Genomic DNA, 20,684 nt, shown 5'->3' on the forward strand with positions numbered 1-20,684 from the left:
ATCTAATGGCCTCAGCAGTGAACATCAAGATGTCTCACTTTTACAGCCGCAGATACAAGCTTGGAAAGGAAGGATTTGATGAGTTAGTCCAACCATGGCTGAAGAACAAGCTCTTGTATGTGTTTCCTCCATGGCCCATGCTCGATCGGGTCATTCGCAGGATCGCGATCCATCCCAGATTGAGACGCCTGATTGGCATCGCAGACCATAGTACGTGGACCAGTCCTAGGCCATTTCCAGAGGTATGAAGGCCTCAGACTGCCGGTCCAAGTGGACCTTCTTAGGGACTGGTTCCTATCAAGAATCTGGAACACTTTGGACTTATAGGATGACTCTTGAGCGGGTGACCCTATCAAGCATGGGTTATTCAGATGTGCTCATTGCTACATTGCTCAGTGCTAAGAAGCTGTCCATGGTGACAACCTATGCTTAAGGCCTGGAAGTCCTTTCATTGCTGGTGTGCGGTGAAGGATGTAAAGCCCTTGTGAGCTCTTGATTTAGATAGTCCTAGACTTTGTGCAGGAAGGACTTCAAAAGGTGCTGTTGGTAGGTTCTCTGAAAGTGTAGTTGGCATACCTTTCCTTTTTCCAAGCATGGGGGGAAAGAGGCTGCTTGGCCTCTCACTCAGTTCATTAAAGGGGTTCTGCAGTTGTGCCTTCCGGTGAGTTCCCCTTTTTCTTCCTGGAATCTTAACATCGTGTTACAGGTTCTCAGTACAGCTCTGTAAGAGCCCATAAGGGAGGCTTCACTTTTGGATCTTATAGTCAAGACTGTCTTCCTAGTGGCGATTACATCGGCAAGATGGGCTTCCAAGTTACAATCTTTTTCCTGCAGGGAGCCATTCCTTAGGATCATAGAAGCAGAGCTCTCCTTACACACAGTTCCGTCTTTCTTACCGAAAGTAGTCTCGGCCTTCCATGTCAATCAGGAAGTCTGTTTGCATTTGCTGGATGTCAAGTGAGTGCTTCTTCAGTATCTCGAAGTTACCAATGAGTTTTGCCTTTTGGATCACCTTTTTGTTCTGACTGGTCATGCCATGAAAGGGAGGCAAGCCTCAATTTACAGATGGATTAAAATGGTCATTTCTTCCAATTTACAGATGGATTAAAATGGTCATTTCTTCCTCTGATGGCATTGAAAGCACTCCACTAGAGGGGTGCTGCCTCATGGGCAGAAACTAGGGCTGTCTTGCCTGAAGAGATTTGTAGAGTGGCTGCATGGTCTGGTCTACTCTACATACCTTCACCAGGTTCTATAGGATGGGCATAGCAGCTGGGAAGGATGCTGCTTTTGGGGCCTCTGACTTAAAGGCAGGCACAGCAGGCCTGCCTTAGACTCTGAGGACTGCTTTGGTATATCCCTATTGTTTCAGGACCACTAGACACATTGCACTAGAAAGGAAAATTAGGTTCTTACCTCAGAAATTTTCTTTCTTGTAGATGTGTCTAGTGGTCCTGAAGCCCCACCCTGTGAATGGGTTTTACCTGCCTTAGGTCAGTCTGGATTTGAAGAGTTCTTTGACTCTCAGAGGAGCTGAAAGAAAAAGAAAAAAAAAGAGAATGCTTAGGAAAATCTTCAAGACCAAACAGTCTGGCTTAATTCTCTGCTTGATAGCAGGACATGTGAGTAGCTAGGAGCTCTCTACATGGTTAGTGCTGTTTCACAAGCTTGAATGTTATGTTTCTTACTATGTTTGTTACAGAGAAGAACAGAATTGTAGTGTTGGGGATTTTTCCCTGTTTCCCTCCTTCAGTTGTCTTTTATTGCAGTATTACTTGATTGCTTTTGTACAAACTGAGGGGGCAGGAGCAGCTCCCTGGGCAGGAGGCAGAGTTGAAAACATGATTGACTGTTTTCTGCAAACAACTTTTGCAATTTGAGATACAGAGCCATATCGTTTTCGGGACCACTAGACACATCTACAAGAATGAAGATTTCTGATGTAAGAAACTTATCTTTCTTTTGGAATTTTACTTTGGAAACGGCACTTGGATGCTTGGAGCTGAACGACAATGGCACACATACATATGCTTTTCTGAGTGTAGAAGGGCGAGAAGGGACTTCAAAGTCCATCACCTCTGCCCAGATTTCATCCTGTTGCTATATTCCTGGACCTACTTTATCACAGTGATTTATTCATTTACAAGTGCTTGATAAGCCAGGAGTGCTGGCATAAGAACGTGAACTATGAGCTTGTTTCAAGGCTGTTTCTACCACTAAAGACTGGTGCTATAGTTGTGGATTGTTGAAAGCAGGTGTAGATTGAAGCATGTATAATGTATCCAATTTCCTAAGAGCTACTGGGACTGTGAGAGGGTTTTCCCAGTTTTTAAAGAGAGCTTTCTTCCTTTAAGTTGTGCAGAGGAAGCTTTATACAGTCCTTGGGCCATTTAACATAGTCCAATGCTTCCATGAGCTCCTCTCGAGGCTCCTGCTCAGATTCCATATGACTAGGAAGAGCTAGACCCATTTGCCTGATGAACTCTGTAAAAGAGAGAGTTTCAGGTGGTGGATCTCCAAGGAAGAGGAGGTGAATGATCTCATGGGATGCCATAAGACTCCTCTGTAGAGACGTCAATCCCTGCCTTTCCATTGGATGGCGCTCAGCAGCACCATTCACTGTATTTTTTTTTATCACACCTTAAACTTAACATTTTTAAAATATTGTCAGCTAGTATTGTGTAGAAAGATCTAGAAATACCGCCAGTTATTTTTTTGGTCACTTTGATAGTTTTGTCCAACCTTTAAAATATTTTTTTTCCTGTAAATTACATAAAGTATTGAGCTGAATGGCATGTTAAAACACCTTCACATATAGCCACTTGTAATAATTGATTACAAAAACCCTCAGTGGATGAGGACCATTGGAGAAAAGTTCATAGACTGAATTATAAATGCTCATTGATACTTCTGTAGAGGATTAATTACAAAATCATATGTTGCTCACTTGTGACCCTAGTCTAGCTTAATTAAATGGCGTTTAGTTTAGATGTAAAATGGGAGGATTGAGGTTATGAGGGAATATTTGCACAGGCGAGAGTGCCTGTAGTTTGAAGCATGAGGTTACTGCTAAGGAAGTTTGACTGTGATACAAATTAATGCTCAATTCCAAATGATTTTTATTAGGTTGTATTGGGAGAGCAGTGCAGTTGGGGGTTCATGCTGTTAAAAGGGAATAGGGGAGGGGGATGAGAATTTGGTCATTCTTCATTGAATTGATACCAATTGGACTGGTCTAAATTAGTTTCAGCCATCCTTGGTTACTGTATCATATATTGACTGTACCTGTGTCTCAGAAAATCTTAACCTATGTTTTATATAATCACTGCTGATATATACATAGTATTTCTTCACGGAAAGAGTGGTGGATCACTGGAACAAGCTTCCGGTGCAGGTGATCGAGGCCACCAGCGTGCTTGACTTCAAGAATAAATGGGACTTCTACGTGGGATCCCTACGAAGGTCGAGTTAAGGAACTGGGTCATCAGCATTCAGACTTATTGGTCAGTAGAGTGGGCAGACTTGATGGGCTATAGCCCTTTTCTGCCGTCATCTTTCTTTGTTTCTATGTTTCTATATGCCAGTGCACCTCGGTCCTGCCTTACAATCACTTCTGCTCTAATACTGAGCTTCCCCACACAGTACCCCTCAGTCCTGCCATGTTACCCTTTGCTGTTCCTGTACCAAAATGTACGTAACTGTACCAATATATCTCAATTTCTCTGTTCCAGTAAAGAGGCATCGTCATACACGACAGCCACCTCTGCTAGTGCTTTGCATGCTAGGAAGTACTTCTTCATTCAGAGGGTGGTGGGCACCTGGAATGCGCTTCCAGGAGAGGTGATAGGACAGAGTACAATAATGGGTTTCAAAAAGGGCCTGGTTGACTTCTTGAAGGAGAAAGGGATTACTTCAGGATTAGGGCATAAAAATTTCAGGTGGTGGGAACTTACAGGTCAAGGACCTGAAGGGCCGCCGCGGGAGCGGGCTGCTGGGCACGATTGACCCCTGGTCTGATCTGGCAGAGGCAATACTTATGTTCTTATCACCCCCCTGCAATTCTAGTATTAAGACCCATATACACTACTCTGCCAGTGACACTTCATTCCTGTCCAGCAGCACCTCCTGTTATTCCAGTACTGAGACCCATGAATGCAGTTCTGCAGCTACATCTCACTCCTCTAGCCCAAAATAATAAAATCTATATAAAATAAAATTATTAACCATATAGACAGAAATGGCTTAATGGGAATGAGTCAGCATGCGCTTAACAAAGGCAAGTCTTGCCTTACCAATGTATTAAACAAATATGAATAAAGTTTCCTGAGGAAATTAAAAAGCTGTAGAATAGGAGACAAGAGTATTTTCAAAGCATTTAAACCAGTGTATTGCAACAGTGTGTTGTGGTCAAATTCTGGGTGTGCCGTGAGATGCCGGCGAGGAGAGGCGCCAGCTGCCAGCGAATGTGCGGACATTGATGTGATGATGTCACACATGTGCATGACATCATGTTGACGTCCATGCATTTCCAGATGCCCTCCAGCCAAGGCACTGAGTTTAGTGAGCCGTGGCTTCAGAAAGTTTGTGCAACACTGATTTAAACACACAAAGTTCCATAGGTTACTATAGTACTTTGTGTGTCTAAGTGCTTTGAAAATGAGCCCCAGTGTGTAGCGTGGAGGAGTGGTCTAGTGGTTAGGGCTGCAGCCTCAGCGCTTTTCTTTGATCCTGGGTAAGTCACGTAAAATTCCATTGCCCCAGGTCTATTAGTCACATTGTGAGCCCACTGGGACAAATAGGGAGAAATACCTGAGTACCTATTCATCCACTACACTAAATTGCTTAGGCTATAAGGATAAATACTAAAAAAATAAAAATAATGTGGAATGCTACCTGGTTAAAGAACAAGAAAAAGAGTAGGAATAAGCATCAGTTATCCAAATGGAAAACGAATAGTAATGAAGTGCTGAAGTGTATCTTTGCTGTTTAACATATTCATAAATGACTTGGGAAAAGAGCCATAAGAGAGGTGATCAAATTTACTGATGGCACAGAATTATTCAAAGTACTTGAAATAGCACAGGATTCTGAGGAATTGCAGGAGGATCTTAGGAGACTGGGAATCTAAACATCAGATGACTTTTATGTGAACAAGTGCAAAGTGTTACACATAAAATAATCCAAAGTGAAGGTACAAAACAATGGATTCTGATTTTGGAATCGCCACACAAAAAAGAGATCTTGATTCACTGTGAATAAATAATATGTTGACATTTTAAAGCCAGATGTACTTTGGCTGCTAAGGAAATGGCTTATTTGGAACAGAATGGATAATAAACCTGAGAAAATCATATTGCCTCTGTATAATCCATGGTGCAACTGTACCTCAAGTGCTGGGGGCAGTTCTGATCACCCCATCGCAAAAGGATATAGTGGAACTAGAAAACATTCTGAGAAGGGTGACAACTTTAAAGGAGATGTAACGGCTCCCTTACAAAGAGATGATAGGATAGAAATTGACAAACTCATAAATGGGGGTGGAGGAGTCGCCCAGTGGTTAGAGCCCCAATGAAGCCCAGTTCAAATTCTGCTGCTTGCCCATTGTGATCATGGGCAAATCATTTAACCCTCCTTTGCCTCAGGTACAAACTTAGATTGAGACCTTCATGGACAGAATAATACTAGTGTACCTGAATCCTACTCACCCTGAGCTGCTACCAAAAAGATGTGAGCTAAATCTAAATGTACAAATAGATGATTATTCAAGCTTTCAGACAGAAAAACTAGAGGATGCTCCATGAAACTAACAACTGGCACATTGAAAACAAATTGTAAAGAGGTTCTTCCCCTCCCCCCTTCCAAACACAAAAAGCTGTGGAATCTGTCCATTAAACTTATTTTCCAGGAAAATTGGGGGGAGTTATTGCTCATCCCTGGAAATGAGCTATAAGTAATATCTTTTTTTTATATGTTGGGCATTTGTGACCCAAATTGGCCACTGTTGGAAACAGGAAGCTGGGCTCAGTGGATCTTGTTTGACTCACTATAGCTTTTATTATGTTTTGCAGCACCCACTATTCCAGTATGGAGACCTTATGCATCCCTGCAGAAATGCATGCCCAGTTCTGACCAGCTAAATCTTCTTTGTATTTAGCCCTGAGAGTTTCCTGGCCAGATGTTGCCAGTTGTTAGTCTTTTTGATACAGAAAAAAAGATAAATAGCATTGCGTGTACTTTTTGCTTACCTTTTGCTGTCTCTCTTTCAGAGTTGGATGTGAGAGCCCTGTGCAGTGGTGAGCTTTCTAGCTTGATTCTTCTAGACCCTGGGACACTGAACATCCCCGCCCCCTGGTCTAACCTTTAAATAAGGAGAGCGCTTAATGAGTGGTTCTTTGCTGAAGTGTAGCAGCAGTCCTAATGCGTTTATCAGTCTGCATTCCAGAGGCTGGGATTCCATTGGTGGCAGGGTGGAGGAGCTTGGAGATAGGGGACAATTGTAGTAGAAGTGTGGTCCCTCATCTCAATTATAGCTGCTCAGATGAATTGCCAGAATAAGAACTGAAGGGACAGTTGAAAAGCTAATGGGCCCAGCTCATTAGCTCCTTCACTGGGAGAAGGAAAATATGACAACTGACAATAAACCTTATCTGCTGTCTGTGACTCAAGTTTGTACCTTGGCACTAACATACGATACTGTGCTATTTGGCACTTTAATGAGAGCTAAAAGTCAAATATCATCTCACAATAACAAACTTCTCTTTATTATGACAGGGGTTGCCATACAGCTTATTTTAAGGAATTGGAAAAACTGGGATCGGTTAAACTATACCTTTTGGTGGGAATCTCTGTGTCACATCTTTAAAATGGAATGTATTATGGCCATACAACAGGGACATTATAAGAAGTTTTTGGATATTTACGAGCCATTGACAAAATTTTGCAAACAGTGATTGCTGATTTTGCCCCTTGATCATGCACGTCCAGGGTGGGTGGGGTCAGAAAATATTTTTAATTTTCAATTTTGAGTGCAATTTTTTAATATGTAGATGGGGGGTGATATATGTATTTGTCATAGATTACAATTTTGATTGAATTTAAGTGCTATTATAGTGTAATATGATTGTATAATATGTTGATTATATATATATAATTCCGAGTGGTATGAAATACAATATCAACTATAGGTAGCAAATTCCACTCAATAGGAGAAGTGCACTAAACAGGAAAAGGCCTCAGAGATGGAGCCTACGCACAGTCATAGACTGGGGAATTCAGCGTAGCTTATCAGCTCCTAGCTCCAATCATTGGCCTAAAAACCTGTATTTTATTTTTATACTTGTACTTTATAACTTATTATTTAAAACATTTTTTGAATTTTTTAGTTTTTTTACAACAACCTAAAGGCTCAATCTTAAAACAAGAAAAAAATCTTATCTGTGTTCTACCACCGCTGAATTCGCCAGTCTATGACTGTGCGTAGGCTCCATCTCTGAGGCCTTTTCCTGTTTAGTGCACTTCTCCTATTGAGTGGAATTTGATACCTATAGTTGATATTGTATAATATGTTGCACTTATTTTTTGCTTCAAAATTAATAAAGATATATTTTTTTTTAAAGTTTGCACCTTACCATTTTTCAATACTTTATTTAGCATCAACGATTCAGATTTGGGAATTAAGGGGCTGCAACCAACCTTGATTTCTTAACTCTTTTCAGTGGAGTCTAAAGCAGTTAAATGTGAGGGGAAAGATATGGAAAGAGAACTAAGAGCAGGATGGTAAGTTGGAGAGCATTCTTTAAGCATCAGTTAGAAAAGAGACAATGAGCAGTTGCAGTTCAGTGACTCAGTTTTAAGCTTCTAACTCAATCTAATGGTTCATCTTGATTAGAACAAAACGCAAAGACAGCAGCCATTTTCAACTATTAGTAAGGGGTTGTTTAAAATTATATATAATGTATAATTATATATAAGATAATGGTTACTACGGATGGGCAGACTAGATGGGCCATTTGGCCTTTATCTGCCATCATGTTTCTATGTTAATGTAGTGGTCAAATACAGCAGAAAAAATAATTCCATGCCTTAAAGAGTAAGACAGCAAGCTTAAAAGAGATCCTCAAATGTACAGCCAGCCAGTGTAACTGTCTCAAGACCGGAATAATATGTTCCTTATGAGAGACTCCTAAGATCCAATGTGCTACAGCATTCTGAGCCACTTGAATGGCCTAAATTTAAAAAAAATTTGGATTTGGGGGCAGGTAGGAGGGAGAGAGAGAGATGATCATGGGGCAAGAGGAGGGAAGAACAGTAGGAAAGGGAGTAGGAGCAATGCAGGACCATGAGGGGGAGGAGAGAGAGAGGAGGTGAGATGATGGACCATGGGGGAAGGGACAGGAGGGAAGAGAGATAGGACAGGATGAAATCAGGCCAATAGGGGGAGAGGGAGAGGAAATGATGGGCTCAAGAATGGAGGAAAGGGATTTACTGGAAATTATGGAATCATGTGAGAGAGACCAAAGGGGTGGCAAGGAGATGAATAAGAGGAAAATAGTCTATTCTCATTATTTATGGTAGTACAATTCCTGAAAATCTTCGTGAACCACAAAATCATGAATAATGAAATGCTGAGTCTGAGAAAATAGAGGTTAGGTTCCAGCAGTACACCTTGTGCCTCAAAACTGCAGAAAGTGAACAGTAGATCCTATTGGGGAAATATGGTTAGATTCCTGCATGGGACAGCACACAAAGTACCTGTAATTCATTCTCTGGATGCTTGGGGGGGCCATATCTGGAAGCAAAGCCTAACCATGCAGTGAAAGTGAAAGCAAAAAAGCCGTTTATTTTTAAGCGCTGGTCTGCAAATACATGAGCACGGCAGTACAAATGGGGGAATATTGGTTGCAATTGATGCAACTGCGGATAGGTAAATTTTGCAATCTTGAAAGCACAAATAATGAGAATGGACTGTAGTAAGTACAGAGGTAGAAATGTGGTAATGAGTAGATGAAAGATAGAAAGCTGGGGTAGGAGTGAGATGGGAAATGGGAGAGCTAGAGCATTAGAAAGGGAAATGGAAAGTTGATAGGTAGCTGAAAAGTAAAAAGGAGAAGGGTGAAATTTGAATGGATGAAGAGGCAGAAAAGAAAAAAAGAAGGAAGAACTAAAGTGGAAAGAATAGATAGTAGTGAAGGCATGAGACAATGCAAGAGAGAGGAGAAAAAACAAATGGACAGCAACCATTAGATAGGGAATTATCAGAAGACACAGGAAAGCAAAAGAGACAAAATGGGACAAACATAATGGAACAATAAAATGTCCAGGCAACAAAGAGAAAAAAAAGTGACTGTATTAACTGCAAGACTGTGTGACTTGGGTTTATTAACTGTTTTATTACATTACATTACATTAGTGATTTCTATTCCGCTTGTGCCTTGCGGTTCTAAGCGGATTACAAGTTAGAAGACTGGACATTTCCAGTAGCATTGCAGTACATATAATCAAGAATGCGTTAAGTTACAATTGTTGTTCTGGACTTTTCCAGGATAAATTGGTAGTAGATATTAGATAGTGATAGGTTGTTTAGACGAATAGAGATAATATTGTCCGGAATCTGCTGTTTAACTTTGCTTAAGCCCTCCCTCTGACATCAGCGCTGACATCGTGGAAGACTTCCGTTCCAATCAGCTGTGTTCTGCGGCAGGGCAGGTAGGGAGAAGACGAGCCTTGCATCCAACCCCGCAGGAACCCCGCGACCCTCAGAGGTGCCCCCACAGGATCCCCGTGACACTAGGGGGCATCCCCACGGGATCCCCGTGACCCGAAGGGGGAACACGTGAGATCCCCACGGGTCCCGCGGGATTCCCATCGTCCCCGTTCCCGTGCAGCTCTCTAGTGCCTGTTCCAAACTTTCTTGAATTCAGACACAGCGTTTGTTTCAATCACTTCTATCAGAAGACTATTCCATGCATTTACCACCCTAATGTGTAAAAAAGCCTCTCAACTTCATCCTATGCTCTCATTCCAGTTTTCCATCATTTGAAAAAGGCTGATCCCTTGTATATTAATGCACATTTCAGAAACTACTTAAAATACAATTGTTTGTAAATGCCTTTTTTTAGATATTGATTCCTCATGACTTCTGAGAACCTGTTCATAATTGTTTGTATAGGCCTTTTTTGGCATTGATTTTCCTATTGCTGATTCTCCAAGGACTTGTTTATTTATGTTTATGCATTTTTATTTTGTTTTACAAACTTATGTATGTAATATCAGGTAAACTGAGAGTGGCAGAGAGTTGTGGAGGGCCGCTAAATTTGCATGTGCCAATTGCTTGTGATAGCGATTGGCACATATGCAAAATAAACGCACAAATAAAAAAATAAATAAAAAAGGACCCCAAATTGATGATTGGCAGGAGGGATGCCCACTCCCTCCCACCGCCAATATTAAGCAACACCCCTGACACCCCACCCAGCAGCGGGAGAGATGCCCACTCCCTCCCTCTGCCAAGCAACCCCCCTGACACCCCCAACAGCAGGAGAGATACCCACTTCCTCCTGCTGCCCAGCAACCTCCCTGACCCCCCCCCCCCAGCGGTGGGAGGGATGCCCACTCTCGCTGCCATGGTAATACCACCACCAACCCTCCCCTGTGCCTCTGACGCCCCCTCCCCACCTTGTTTATGAAGGCCAGGCAGAGGGATGCCTTATACGACCAGCCAGCAGGTCCACCTCTTCAAAATGGCAGGCCTATCAATGCCTTATTCAGACTCTTTCTCATGATACTAACTGGTTCTTGCTACTGTTAGGGAGCATAGTGAGGTACTTTGTGCTATATGTCACCAGGTTCCATGTGCCCATAAGTGTCAAAGGGGTAGGCCACAGGAGCTGTGGCCCCACTAAAACTTTGAGCCAAACCCAACTCACTGGTTACTTCAGGTTAGGATGTAATCATGTATCTTAACCCCCCTCCCCTTTCTTATGCTGCTGCAGCTGTTCTCCTCCTTTGGGAAATGAAGAGAAAAGTGGACTCAGCACCAAGGCAGGGTCTAGAACAGGCCTGCCCTCATGTACTGTTGTATCCTGTCCTTTCATTCCCCCCCACCCCCATGGTAAGGGGGCAGGCTGTGACAGTGCTTGTGTGTGGACCTGTTCTTTGAAACCCTATGCCAGTGCTAAATCTACTTTTCTCTTTGCCTCCCAAGGGGGGGAGGGGTGCACGGAGAAAGTGACAGTGAGCTGTGGAAGGGAATGGGGCGATGGTGACTTATTGGAGGAGGTGATGAGGAGGGAAAAGGGAGAGGCTGGACACTTCTATGGTTTATGCCCCCAAAATAGCAAGGACATTGCAAGATCAAGTATCATGTGCTATAAGTTTATTTTCTTGGGCAGACTGAATGGACCATGTAGATGTTTATCTGCTGACATGTACTATATGACTATGGATGTTGGGGAGAAGAGGGAGGGGAAAGGTCATTATCCCAGTGTGAAGAAGAAAATGACATTACAATCAGTAGTGAGAGTTTGGGGTTGCCACCTACCAAAGTAGTATTCCATTGCCCCTACATGTGCCTGGCAGTACCTTTGTGTACTTGCAACTTGCACTCCCTGGCTGTCTCTACATTTCCTCTCACACTTGGACATAACTCTAATTTTATTTATGTACCCGTCCATATTTGCACTCTAGGTACTGTATTGGTTTAACCCATTTCCCAACCTCGACCATGTTATTGCTGGACAGTGAATATGATATAATCTTTGATTCCAGAAGTCACCTGCAAACCGGAAGCTAGTTCATAATTGAATATGTGATGGTGTTTCGATTGCAAGGGGTCACAGCATGAGATGTGATTTCTGATGTTCACCTTGTAAGTCAAGATTCCTGAGCCCCTGTTGCTACTTATAATATCTACATTAGAGACTGGTGTAGTAAAGGAATAAAACAAGACAAGAGGGAGGAGAAAAGACAAATGCATAGCAACCACTGGAAAGGAATGTTCAGAAGACACAGGAAAGCAGAAGAGACACAATGGGACCAACATAATGGAAAAAAAAATGTCCAGGCAACAAAGATAGAAAAAAGTGTTTTATATTGAATGCATTAACTGAACTAGTATGTTAGCTTTGGGCATCACAGATCTTTGTATTCTGTGTAGTGGCTTACCAGACAGTTGATTGGGGATGGGGGTCCTCAGCTCAAACTGGATGGGCACCAAATTTTTCCCTGCCCTCTCCTCTCCCATGCCCCCTGCCCAAATGCAAAATATAAATACCTAAGCTGATGAGAATTCCAAAGCTCTGCCAGCTGAAGACCTCTGCTGGGGACATATGCAGCAATGTTCACAAACATGTAAAAAATGGTCCCTGCTTTGCAGAGTTTTGTAAAGATTATAAACACAAGTATCCCACAAATGGAAAAATCCTGGCCTGGGCTTATGCACCCTTCCTCCTGCTACTAATGGAATATCACTTTCATCGACTTGCAAGATTTTGTGACTTGGGTGGTGATAGCTATTCCACAGGAGTGATAAATTTGCTATATGATTGTAAAATGCCTAAGAGAACACAAGTACCCTCCTTCCTCTATTCAGGAAAAAAAAAGTAATCAGACAAAATGCTAAAATGAAGTTGTCAGCTATATTGAAGCATTAGAAAAGTTTTTCTTAGGGGACACCTGATTCCAGCACAGAGGAGTTCTATGTACAAGACACTTTCTTATTTCTGAATCGAGATTTGCATGTGTGGACCCAGCTTGTGCCTGATCAGTCACAAATAAAATTACTTTCACAGTTTTTCAGCCACAAAATTAGAAGTTCACAAGGACATTGACAACTAATGCCACCATATTACAGAATCAAAATTAAACCATGCTTGGAGTTAACAAAGAATAGGTAGTGAATGAGTGGGTCTCTCCTTTTGGTTGTGAGGTCCTTCTACAGTGGCTGCATCCAACTGCAGAACTGGGATATAAACATAGTAACTAGAATAATGTATGTCCATTATGGTAACTTTGACATCTTTCTCCACTGCAGGATGAGTTCTTGGGTCTGAATTGTGTCATGAGTTCCAGTAACTTGTATGGGAGAGACTGAACTTGGATCTCAAAATAGAAACAGGGTGAGATCTGGATGGGAGACCACCAGGAAAGACCAAAGGTTTTGTGGAAAGAAGTGGTAAAGCTAGGGGTGATTTTGTAAAGAGAAACAAGGTGCCTGCACCGACGACAGTCTGCCCTACCTGGAACCAGTCCCTACTGGCCAGCTCTCTCTTCATGTCTGGTGGGATAGGGTCATCTGCTGTTCCTTTCCTGCACTCAGCAGATGTGCAAGGTGTTTTTAAATTTACAAACCAGCAGGACCTTTCAACTGAACTTGCGGTGCCTCTGAGCGGCAGTCTAGCAGGGCCTGCAGGTTTAGGCCTTCAGTATTCCTGGGATAAGAAAACGATCACTGAGCGATCTCCGCACAATTCTGTCAGGAAAAAAGTCCACGGCATCCTCATGAGGCTGCAATTGTCCTGTCCTTGACTCTCATATAGCAGAAAAAAACCAGACTGAGCAATAGTTTAGCACTACCAGTAATACACAGAGAAATGCATATGAAGACATGTATATATGTTTAAAGATATGTACATACAAATATGTATGTGCACATACATGTATCACTAAATATTTTCAGAAAGATCCAATTTTCACATAACATTATGACACTTTTTTTTCTCCCCTTACTCTCTTTTTGGGAATGCAGTATCCGCATGTCAAGAATGCAATTTTAGCAGCTTTAGTTTTGATATGCAGAGCTGTGTGGCACCCCTGTATTCAAGCTGTGTGCCAGGCTCAAATGGAACTTAAGGTCCTCAACCCAGCCCTCCTGGCACACCCAGCCAGCTGGATTTTTGGGATAACTACAATGACTATGCACGAGAGAGATTTACATATCAAGGAGGCAAGGTGGGCAAATCTAGCTCTTGGATATTCATTGTGGATAGCCTGAAACCCCAACTGGCTCTATATTCCCTGAGGACTAGACTGCATGGACCCCTAAAGCAAGGAAAGACAGATCCCTCATCCTGCTGTGAGTCTGTAGTCAAACACAGCAAAGAAAACAAACTCCTTATAAAATCACCACATTCTTAGTGTCCCTTCTTGCACAGATCTTCACAATTTCTTTCTGTACAGTGGAGTACATCATATGCAGCTTAGCTTCCTGGCGCTTTTAGTTGCCATGTTTCTCCCATCTAATCATCTCAAAATCCCTCATTAAATTGCGGTCAGCTTCCTGCTGCACAATTAAAAGAAGATCCCAAGGGACACTTAGACGAGCGAGGGAGGGATAGAGAATGTGGGCAGCATTTTGGACAGACATAGAAAAGGTGAGAACTGAGCCACACCGTGGGGGCTGCCTTCAGGACCTGCTTTTGATGCAACTTTAGTGGCTAATGAGGGAGACACTGCAGTTTGCAGTAATTATCCTGGAGAAATTCTGCTACATATCCAGCCTGGTGCCACTGAAGGGAGGAATAATGCTGGAAAGAGGGAGATTACTGAGGGGATCATGAGGAAGGAGTTGCAGAGAGACGTTAGAGACGTTTGACGTTAGAGAAACCATTATCCATCCTTTCAGAACATGTGACTTTTCCTTAAAGTCGGACTGAAAGAAAAAAAACTAAAGTTATCAGTTGTTTCAAACCCGTCTCCTTCCTAAAGAAACAGCTGAGGGCTGCCAGTAATGTTTGATAACAGTGTGAAGAGAACAGCCTGACATACATTATTGCACATGCTGGAACTGTAGCAGCCCGTGAGTTCCTGGAGATGGGCCATCTGTACTAGTTGAGGCCTCATTAGTCTTTTGTATATCTCATACAGTGATAAATAAATTCGCACTAGGAGAGAAATTGACTCCATGCTGGCCTCCATTTGCTCACAGTTTTCTTTCGTCCTTTTTCTTAGCCAGCAGTTTTTTTTCCCTGCTGCTCTGGACTTCCAGTTAAGTCAGCATCAATGCTGGGTTTTGGCACTATGAGCCATCTTGTAAAACCAGTGGTGACGTTTTCCTCTGGTTTTTTGTCACCTTCCAACCTGCTTTAGTCCAGTTCGTGTAGTGACAGTCCTTAGCCTGGTTTTGTTTACTAATGTGCTTTCTGGAGCTCTGCAAGCATGTCCTAAATCCAACCACTGGGTGTCACTGTTGTGATTTGCACTTTGTCTATGATTAAAACTAGTGTTAACTTCTTGTGCTCTTACACAGTTGTGCACCTAGGCATAGAGAACTCTGCTTAGTCAGCTTAGAGAGGCTATCAGTTGAATAGACCTAAACATTCTTGAAAAGGATTTCACAGCAAAATGGCTAAAGATAGGAAGAAGCCTTTTCCTTTAGGCAGCTTGCATTTTTGAATGGTTATTTATCACAGTATTTCAGCTTTTGAGGTGCTGTTTGAGGATCCTCTCTTCAGGGCAGTTTTGTTCTTTCTGAGTATTTATTTCCTTTGCATTTTTGACAGATTCCAGGCCTTTCCATATCTTCATGCAGCTTGTAAATCTAATTTCTGGCTGAATTATGGAATATTCTATTTAACTTCTTGCAAATGTATTATGATCCTGAGGACAGGTCACAAATTTAAATCCAAACAAAAATATTTTGTCTCATCTCTCTTCCTATGAAGAAGGGTAATAAATGTACAGTTTAATATTAGAATATGCTTTCTTTTTTTCACAAGTGTGCAGTATAATTGATCTTACTAAGGCACCTTTTATGAAGCCGCGTTAGGCTTTTTTATCGCCAGCTGTGGCGGTATTAGCTTCAACACTCATAGGAATTCTATGCGCACTGGAGTTTTTACCACCGCAGCCAGCGATAAAAAAGCCTAATGTGGCTTCATAAAAGGAGGGGGATAGGGGGGTACATTTTTAGCCAGGTGCATCAGTCATGCCATGTGTTTGGTACAGTAATATTTGCAATGCCCTTACTGCTTGTCCAGTCAGGGTAAGTCTGCTTGTGTGATTGCTGGCGATGCATAAGCTTATCCAAACTAATGCTTTCCCAATTAAACTCTTTGAAAGCCTTTTACCACATATTTTTGTGGACTGACTTGGCAATTTTAGAATGCTATGCTGCCTGCAGAGTGTGATCAGATCAAGGCTTTAACTCTAAGGAGTGCCTGGGAGGATGTAATGGATTCCATGTGATTTCTGGGTATGTCCTTTATGAAAAGGTATATGAAAGAGTGCAGGGTACTAATGTAATCCTTATAGGAAAGCATCCAAAGTCCAATAGCTCCTGAGCTCTGTACTTAGCACCAGGTAATGTTTGCTCCTCTTTGGCAAAGAGGTCCTTTAAATTTAGGTTGGTTCCAAAGTGCATGCCTTCACTTCTCTCAAAGCTTACCCTGACCCGTATCTTTGCAGCTCCGTCAAGAACACAGACTGTAAAAAAGCCTAATGTGGCTTCATAAAAGGAGGGGGATAGGGGGGTACATTTTTAGCCAGGTGCATCAGTCATGCCATGTGTTTGGTACAGTAATATTTGCAATGCCCTTACTGCTTGTCCAGTCAGGGTAAGTCTGCTTGTGTGATTGCTGGCGATGCATAAGCTTATCCAAACTAATGCTTTCCCAATTAAACTCTTTGAAAGCCTTTTACCACATATTTTTGTGGACTGACTTGGCAATTTTAGAATGCTATGCTGCCTGCAGAGTGTGATCAGATCAAGGCTTTAACTCTAAGGAGTGCCTGGGAGGATGTAATGGATTCCATGTGATTTCTGGGTATGTCCTTTATGAAAAGGTATATGAAAGAGTGCAGGGTACTAATGTAATCCTTATAGGAAAGCATCCAAAGTCCAATAGCTCCTGAGCTCTGTACTTAGCACCAGGTAATGTTTGCTCCTCTTTGGCAAAGAGGTCCTTTAAATTTAGGTTGGTTCCAAAGTGCATGCCTTCACTTCTCTCAAAGCTTACCCTGACCCGTATCTTTGCAGCTCCGTCAAGAACACAGACTGTAAACTTGGTCAGAGAAGATTATCTGGGACTATCTGTGGCCTCTCCCCAGTGATGCACTCATACATGTGAAAGTGTTTGCACTGTGTTACTGGAAGCGCCTTGTGGAGGGGGAGACTCTAGATCTCGGCTTTCCCAGGCCGAATCTTCATCTCTGTGAATTTGAGGGAGTACTGCCAGCCAGTCCAAGAGGACCACTCGATGCCATCTGCATATGAGGTGTGCTGCCCCTTCAGGTACTGTCCGTTTAGGTTGGATGCATGGCAGTTACGGTACCACCATGCCCCATGGTAGAAGGTGGCACAGTTGTTCTCAGAGTGGTCATTGTCCAGGTCTTTGGTGGTGAATTTCATCCCAGTGTGTTTCAAGAGAGAGTCCCCTGGAGAAAATCAGATTTAAAAATAACTTTTAACAGGTCCCGCACATAATCAGATGGGGTTTAATTTTTAAACTAGCCACATCATTGGAAATTGTGCAGTGCTTTTGACATGAGTATTTTATGCAACATTTAAAGGGAAAGCTGAGGCTCATTTTCAAAGCACTTAGATATACAAAATACCATAGGTTTCTATGATACTTTGTGTATCTACCATGTTTCCCTGACAATAAGACAGTGTCTTATATTCGTTTAGGGCCCAAAAAAGGCACTAGGTCTTATTTTCAGGGTATGCACATGATCATCTCTCCCTTCTTCTCCTTCACCCCAAGTCTTCCTCTTTCCTTTCTCTCCCCCACATGTGCAGCATCTTTCCTTTCCCCCCCTCCTTCCTTCCCTCCCTCCCTCCCATCCCCCTGTGCAGTAGAAGTTTGCCCAGCTTCTATCCTTCCCTCCCCATCCCTTCTGCAGCAGAACCCTTGAGCACTCCCCCACCGTGCAGCCGAACCCCTGCTGATCCTCCATCCTTCCCTCCCCGCCGACCGCAAGCGAGCCCTACCTTCATCCAAATCAGCATTGGCCAGCAGCACTCTAAACAGGTTGTTTGGCCTTGTCCATCGGGGATTTCACTCTCGCGTCACTGATGACATCATCAGTAACGCGGCAGTGAAATCCCTGACTGATTCATTAACCTCCTGGCCAATCCACCTCCCACCCGATACGATCTGTGCATGCAAATGAGGGAAAATGGCATGCAAAGTAGGAAGGCAGCGATTCACTAAACCAACGAAGGAATACCGATTGGGCTGGCCGATCCAAAAAGAAGCGACTGTCAAGGACTAGTCGCTCAAGTCCTTGCTGACTGTCCTGCTCTCTACCGCCCTGAAATCCCAGCCCTGCAGCTCTGAAATAAAACATTCTAAACATATCTCCCTTGTGCAAAAAGCACAAGAAGGCAGGCTCTACCGACTATCCTGCTCTCTGCTGACTCTCCCAATCTCTGCCGCTCTGTCCCTGCTGACTCTCCTGCTCTCTGCCGCCCTTCCCTGCAGTGCAAGCCTGTTCCCAGCTGCAATGTTTTCTGTTCAAGCGTGCTCTGTTCCAGTAAATTCCCCCCCCTCTCCTGTTTTCACCTCACTTGTGCAGAGAGCCAATGCATGCGCGGACTACATCTACCGGCAAAAAAGATAGTCTGCGCATGCGTCTGGATTGCTCTGTAGCGATCGCATTAATTTGCATGAGGAGGTGTAGTGAATCGGTTGCCTGGGAAGACTGGGACATGGATCGCCCACGGATTGCGGCCTGCATCTTTTCTTCCCCTAAGCATACGCACAGGAGTTTGGCATACTGCAAAATTCTTGTGCGCATTTCGAATGTATGTACATTCCTCCCCCTTAACTTCCTAATTCTCAACATTAACAGTGCACATATCATTTGCATACTATTAGCATTGAGAATTGGAAAGGGTTTTTTTTATTGTGCTGCTCTGGCAGTATTTTCTGGCGCTGTCAGAGTTCTGAGTATCAGTCTACTAGTGAAGGAAGCATTCTATTTTCTAACCTTAGCCAGGGATATAGTCCCACATCCCCGTGTAGAGTTCTGCAGTATGGTACTTTCAAATCCCAGGCTTTCCTACCTGCTGTTCCTGAGTAGTCAGCTATAGTGAGTGGGTATCCATCTTCCTCTGGATCCACAGAGAACAGCCCAACCCCAAATGTGCCGTAATGAGCAAAGGCTGTGCTGTTCTCGAAATCCTCCAGATCCACACGCAGCTCATAATTGCCTTGAATAGTCAAAATGTGGATCTTCTTCAGCCCTGAAAGTCCAAGACACAATATGCCCAATGCACACGATCCATTTAGCTACCACAGCTGGAAATAACTTGCTGTCCCTCCAGTGGTGAAGGCCCGGAATGAGCCTCTGACTGCAAATACAGTAAAACCTTGAATTGCGAGTAACTTGGTGTGCGAGTGTTTTGCAAGACGAGCAAAACATTTTATAAAATTTTAACTTGATTGTCGAGCGTTGACTTGCAATATGAGCACGTCAACACGTGCCACGTCCAAGTACGCACAACATAGGTGCGTTGCATTGCTGAACGCATCATTGAGCGCAGCACAAGCATCGCAACTGAGAACAATATAAGCACGACACAAGCATGCACAACAGCACAGTATTCTGTATTAAAGGTTTTGGGTTGTGGGTTTCCATTATTTCCTATAGGGAAATTCGCTTTGATATACGAGTGCTTTGGATTACAAGTGCTTCCGGAACTAATTATGCTTGCAAACTAAGGTTTTACTGTAGTCAGAAAAAGAAGTTATTTTGAACCAACAGTGAACCATTAATTACTTTTCTTGATCTTGCTTTGATATGTCTTTAACACACATTGACATTACCATACCACAATCATTCTCTTAGATTTAGAAGAACAGTGGAAGGTATTCAGTTATCACCATCTAATTCTCCAGCTTCATTAGGTGTTTGTTTCCCATGTCCTGTATGGGCCGGTCATGTTTCCTTTCCCAGGTGCTTTAGAGAAATTCATGTTTTATTGTCACCCACTCCTCAGCACACATCTAGCCAGTGGAGATTTACAGGATTCCCACAATGAATAAGCATGAGAAATTACGCATATCCTGAAAACCAAGCTGGCTGAGTATGCCCTAAGGGCTGGGTTCAGAACATTGAGTTTACTGGTCTAAAATCTGCAGTCATCAGCTTGTTCAGAGTGGGAGTCTTTGGACTTCTGATGAGGTCAAAGAATGAGTTTGGTTTGGAGGCTAGGCATTATTATTAATGGTTGCACAAGAAGCTTTGCAGTACTCCAATCTGATTACTCTGGTGACTGGGGCTTCAGAGTTCAAGGACTGGTGTTTAAGGATTGTTGAAATGGCTGTAAGGGGGTCTGCAATAGTGATGCCCGATTCAGGGAAAAATTTTTTGATTCAATTCAGCCTATTGAAATTATTTTTCGATTCGATTCGCTTTTCCTGCCCAATTGGGTGTTTTTTTCAAATATCCTGACGGGTTTATTTTTTACCTAAAATAATACAACCCTGTGGTATATTATATGAATACAAAAATAGTAACAAAATACCACTCTATCGAACCATACACATCAGTATTGCAAAATTTTTCTACATACAGGCATCCTATACGGCCTCAGAAATGGAGCCTACGCATAGCAACACAGTCATAAACTGGAAAAATCTGCGTAGTTCAGATGCTCCTGCTCCAATCATTGGCCTTTAGATCTAATTTTTTAAGGTATTCTTTTTTTGGTTGCTAATGTTTAATTCAATGAACCCCACACC

At 42.7% G+C, this 20,684-nt stretch overlaps 1 protein-coding gene across 1 annotated transcript in view; it reads right to left on the bottom strand.

Annotated features, from left to right (window-relative positions):
* Window positions 1-12,063: 12,063 nt before the first annotated feature.
* FIBCD1 (fibrinogen C domain containing 1) overlaps window positions 12,064-20,684 on the bottom strand; it is a 49,614-nt gene continuing 40,993 nt past the window's right edge. The window contains exons 6-7 of the mRNA XM_033962007.1: window positions 19,004-19,183; window positions 12,064-17,370 (exon numbers count right to left, since the gene is read on the bottom strand). Of these exons, the coding sequence (XP_033817898.1) occupies window positions 17,111-17,370; window positions 19,004-19,183 (440 nt within the window). The 3' untranslated portion in view covers window positions 12,064-17,110. The remainder of the gene's footprint in view (window positions 17,371-19,003; window positions 19,184-20,684) is intronic.

Source organism: Geotrypetes seraphini, chromosome 10 (assembly GCF_902459505.1).
Source record: "Geotrypetes seraphini chromosome 10, aGeoSer1.1, whole genome shotgun sequence".
NCBI classification, from domain to species: domain Eukaryota; kingdom Metazoa; phylum Chordata; class Amphibia; order Gymnophiona; family Dermophiidae; genus Geotrypetes; species Geotrypetes seraphini.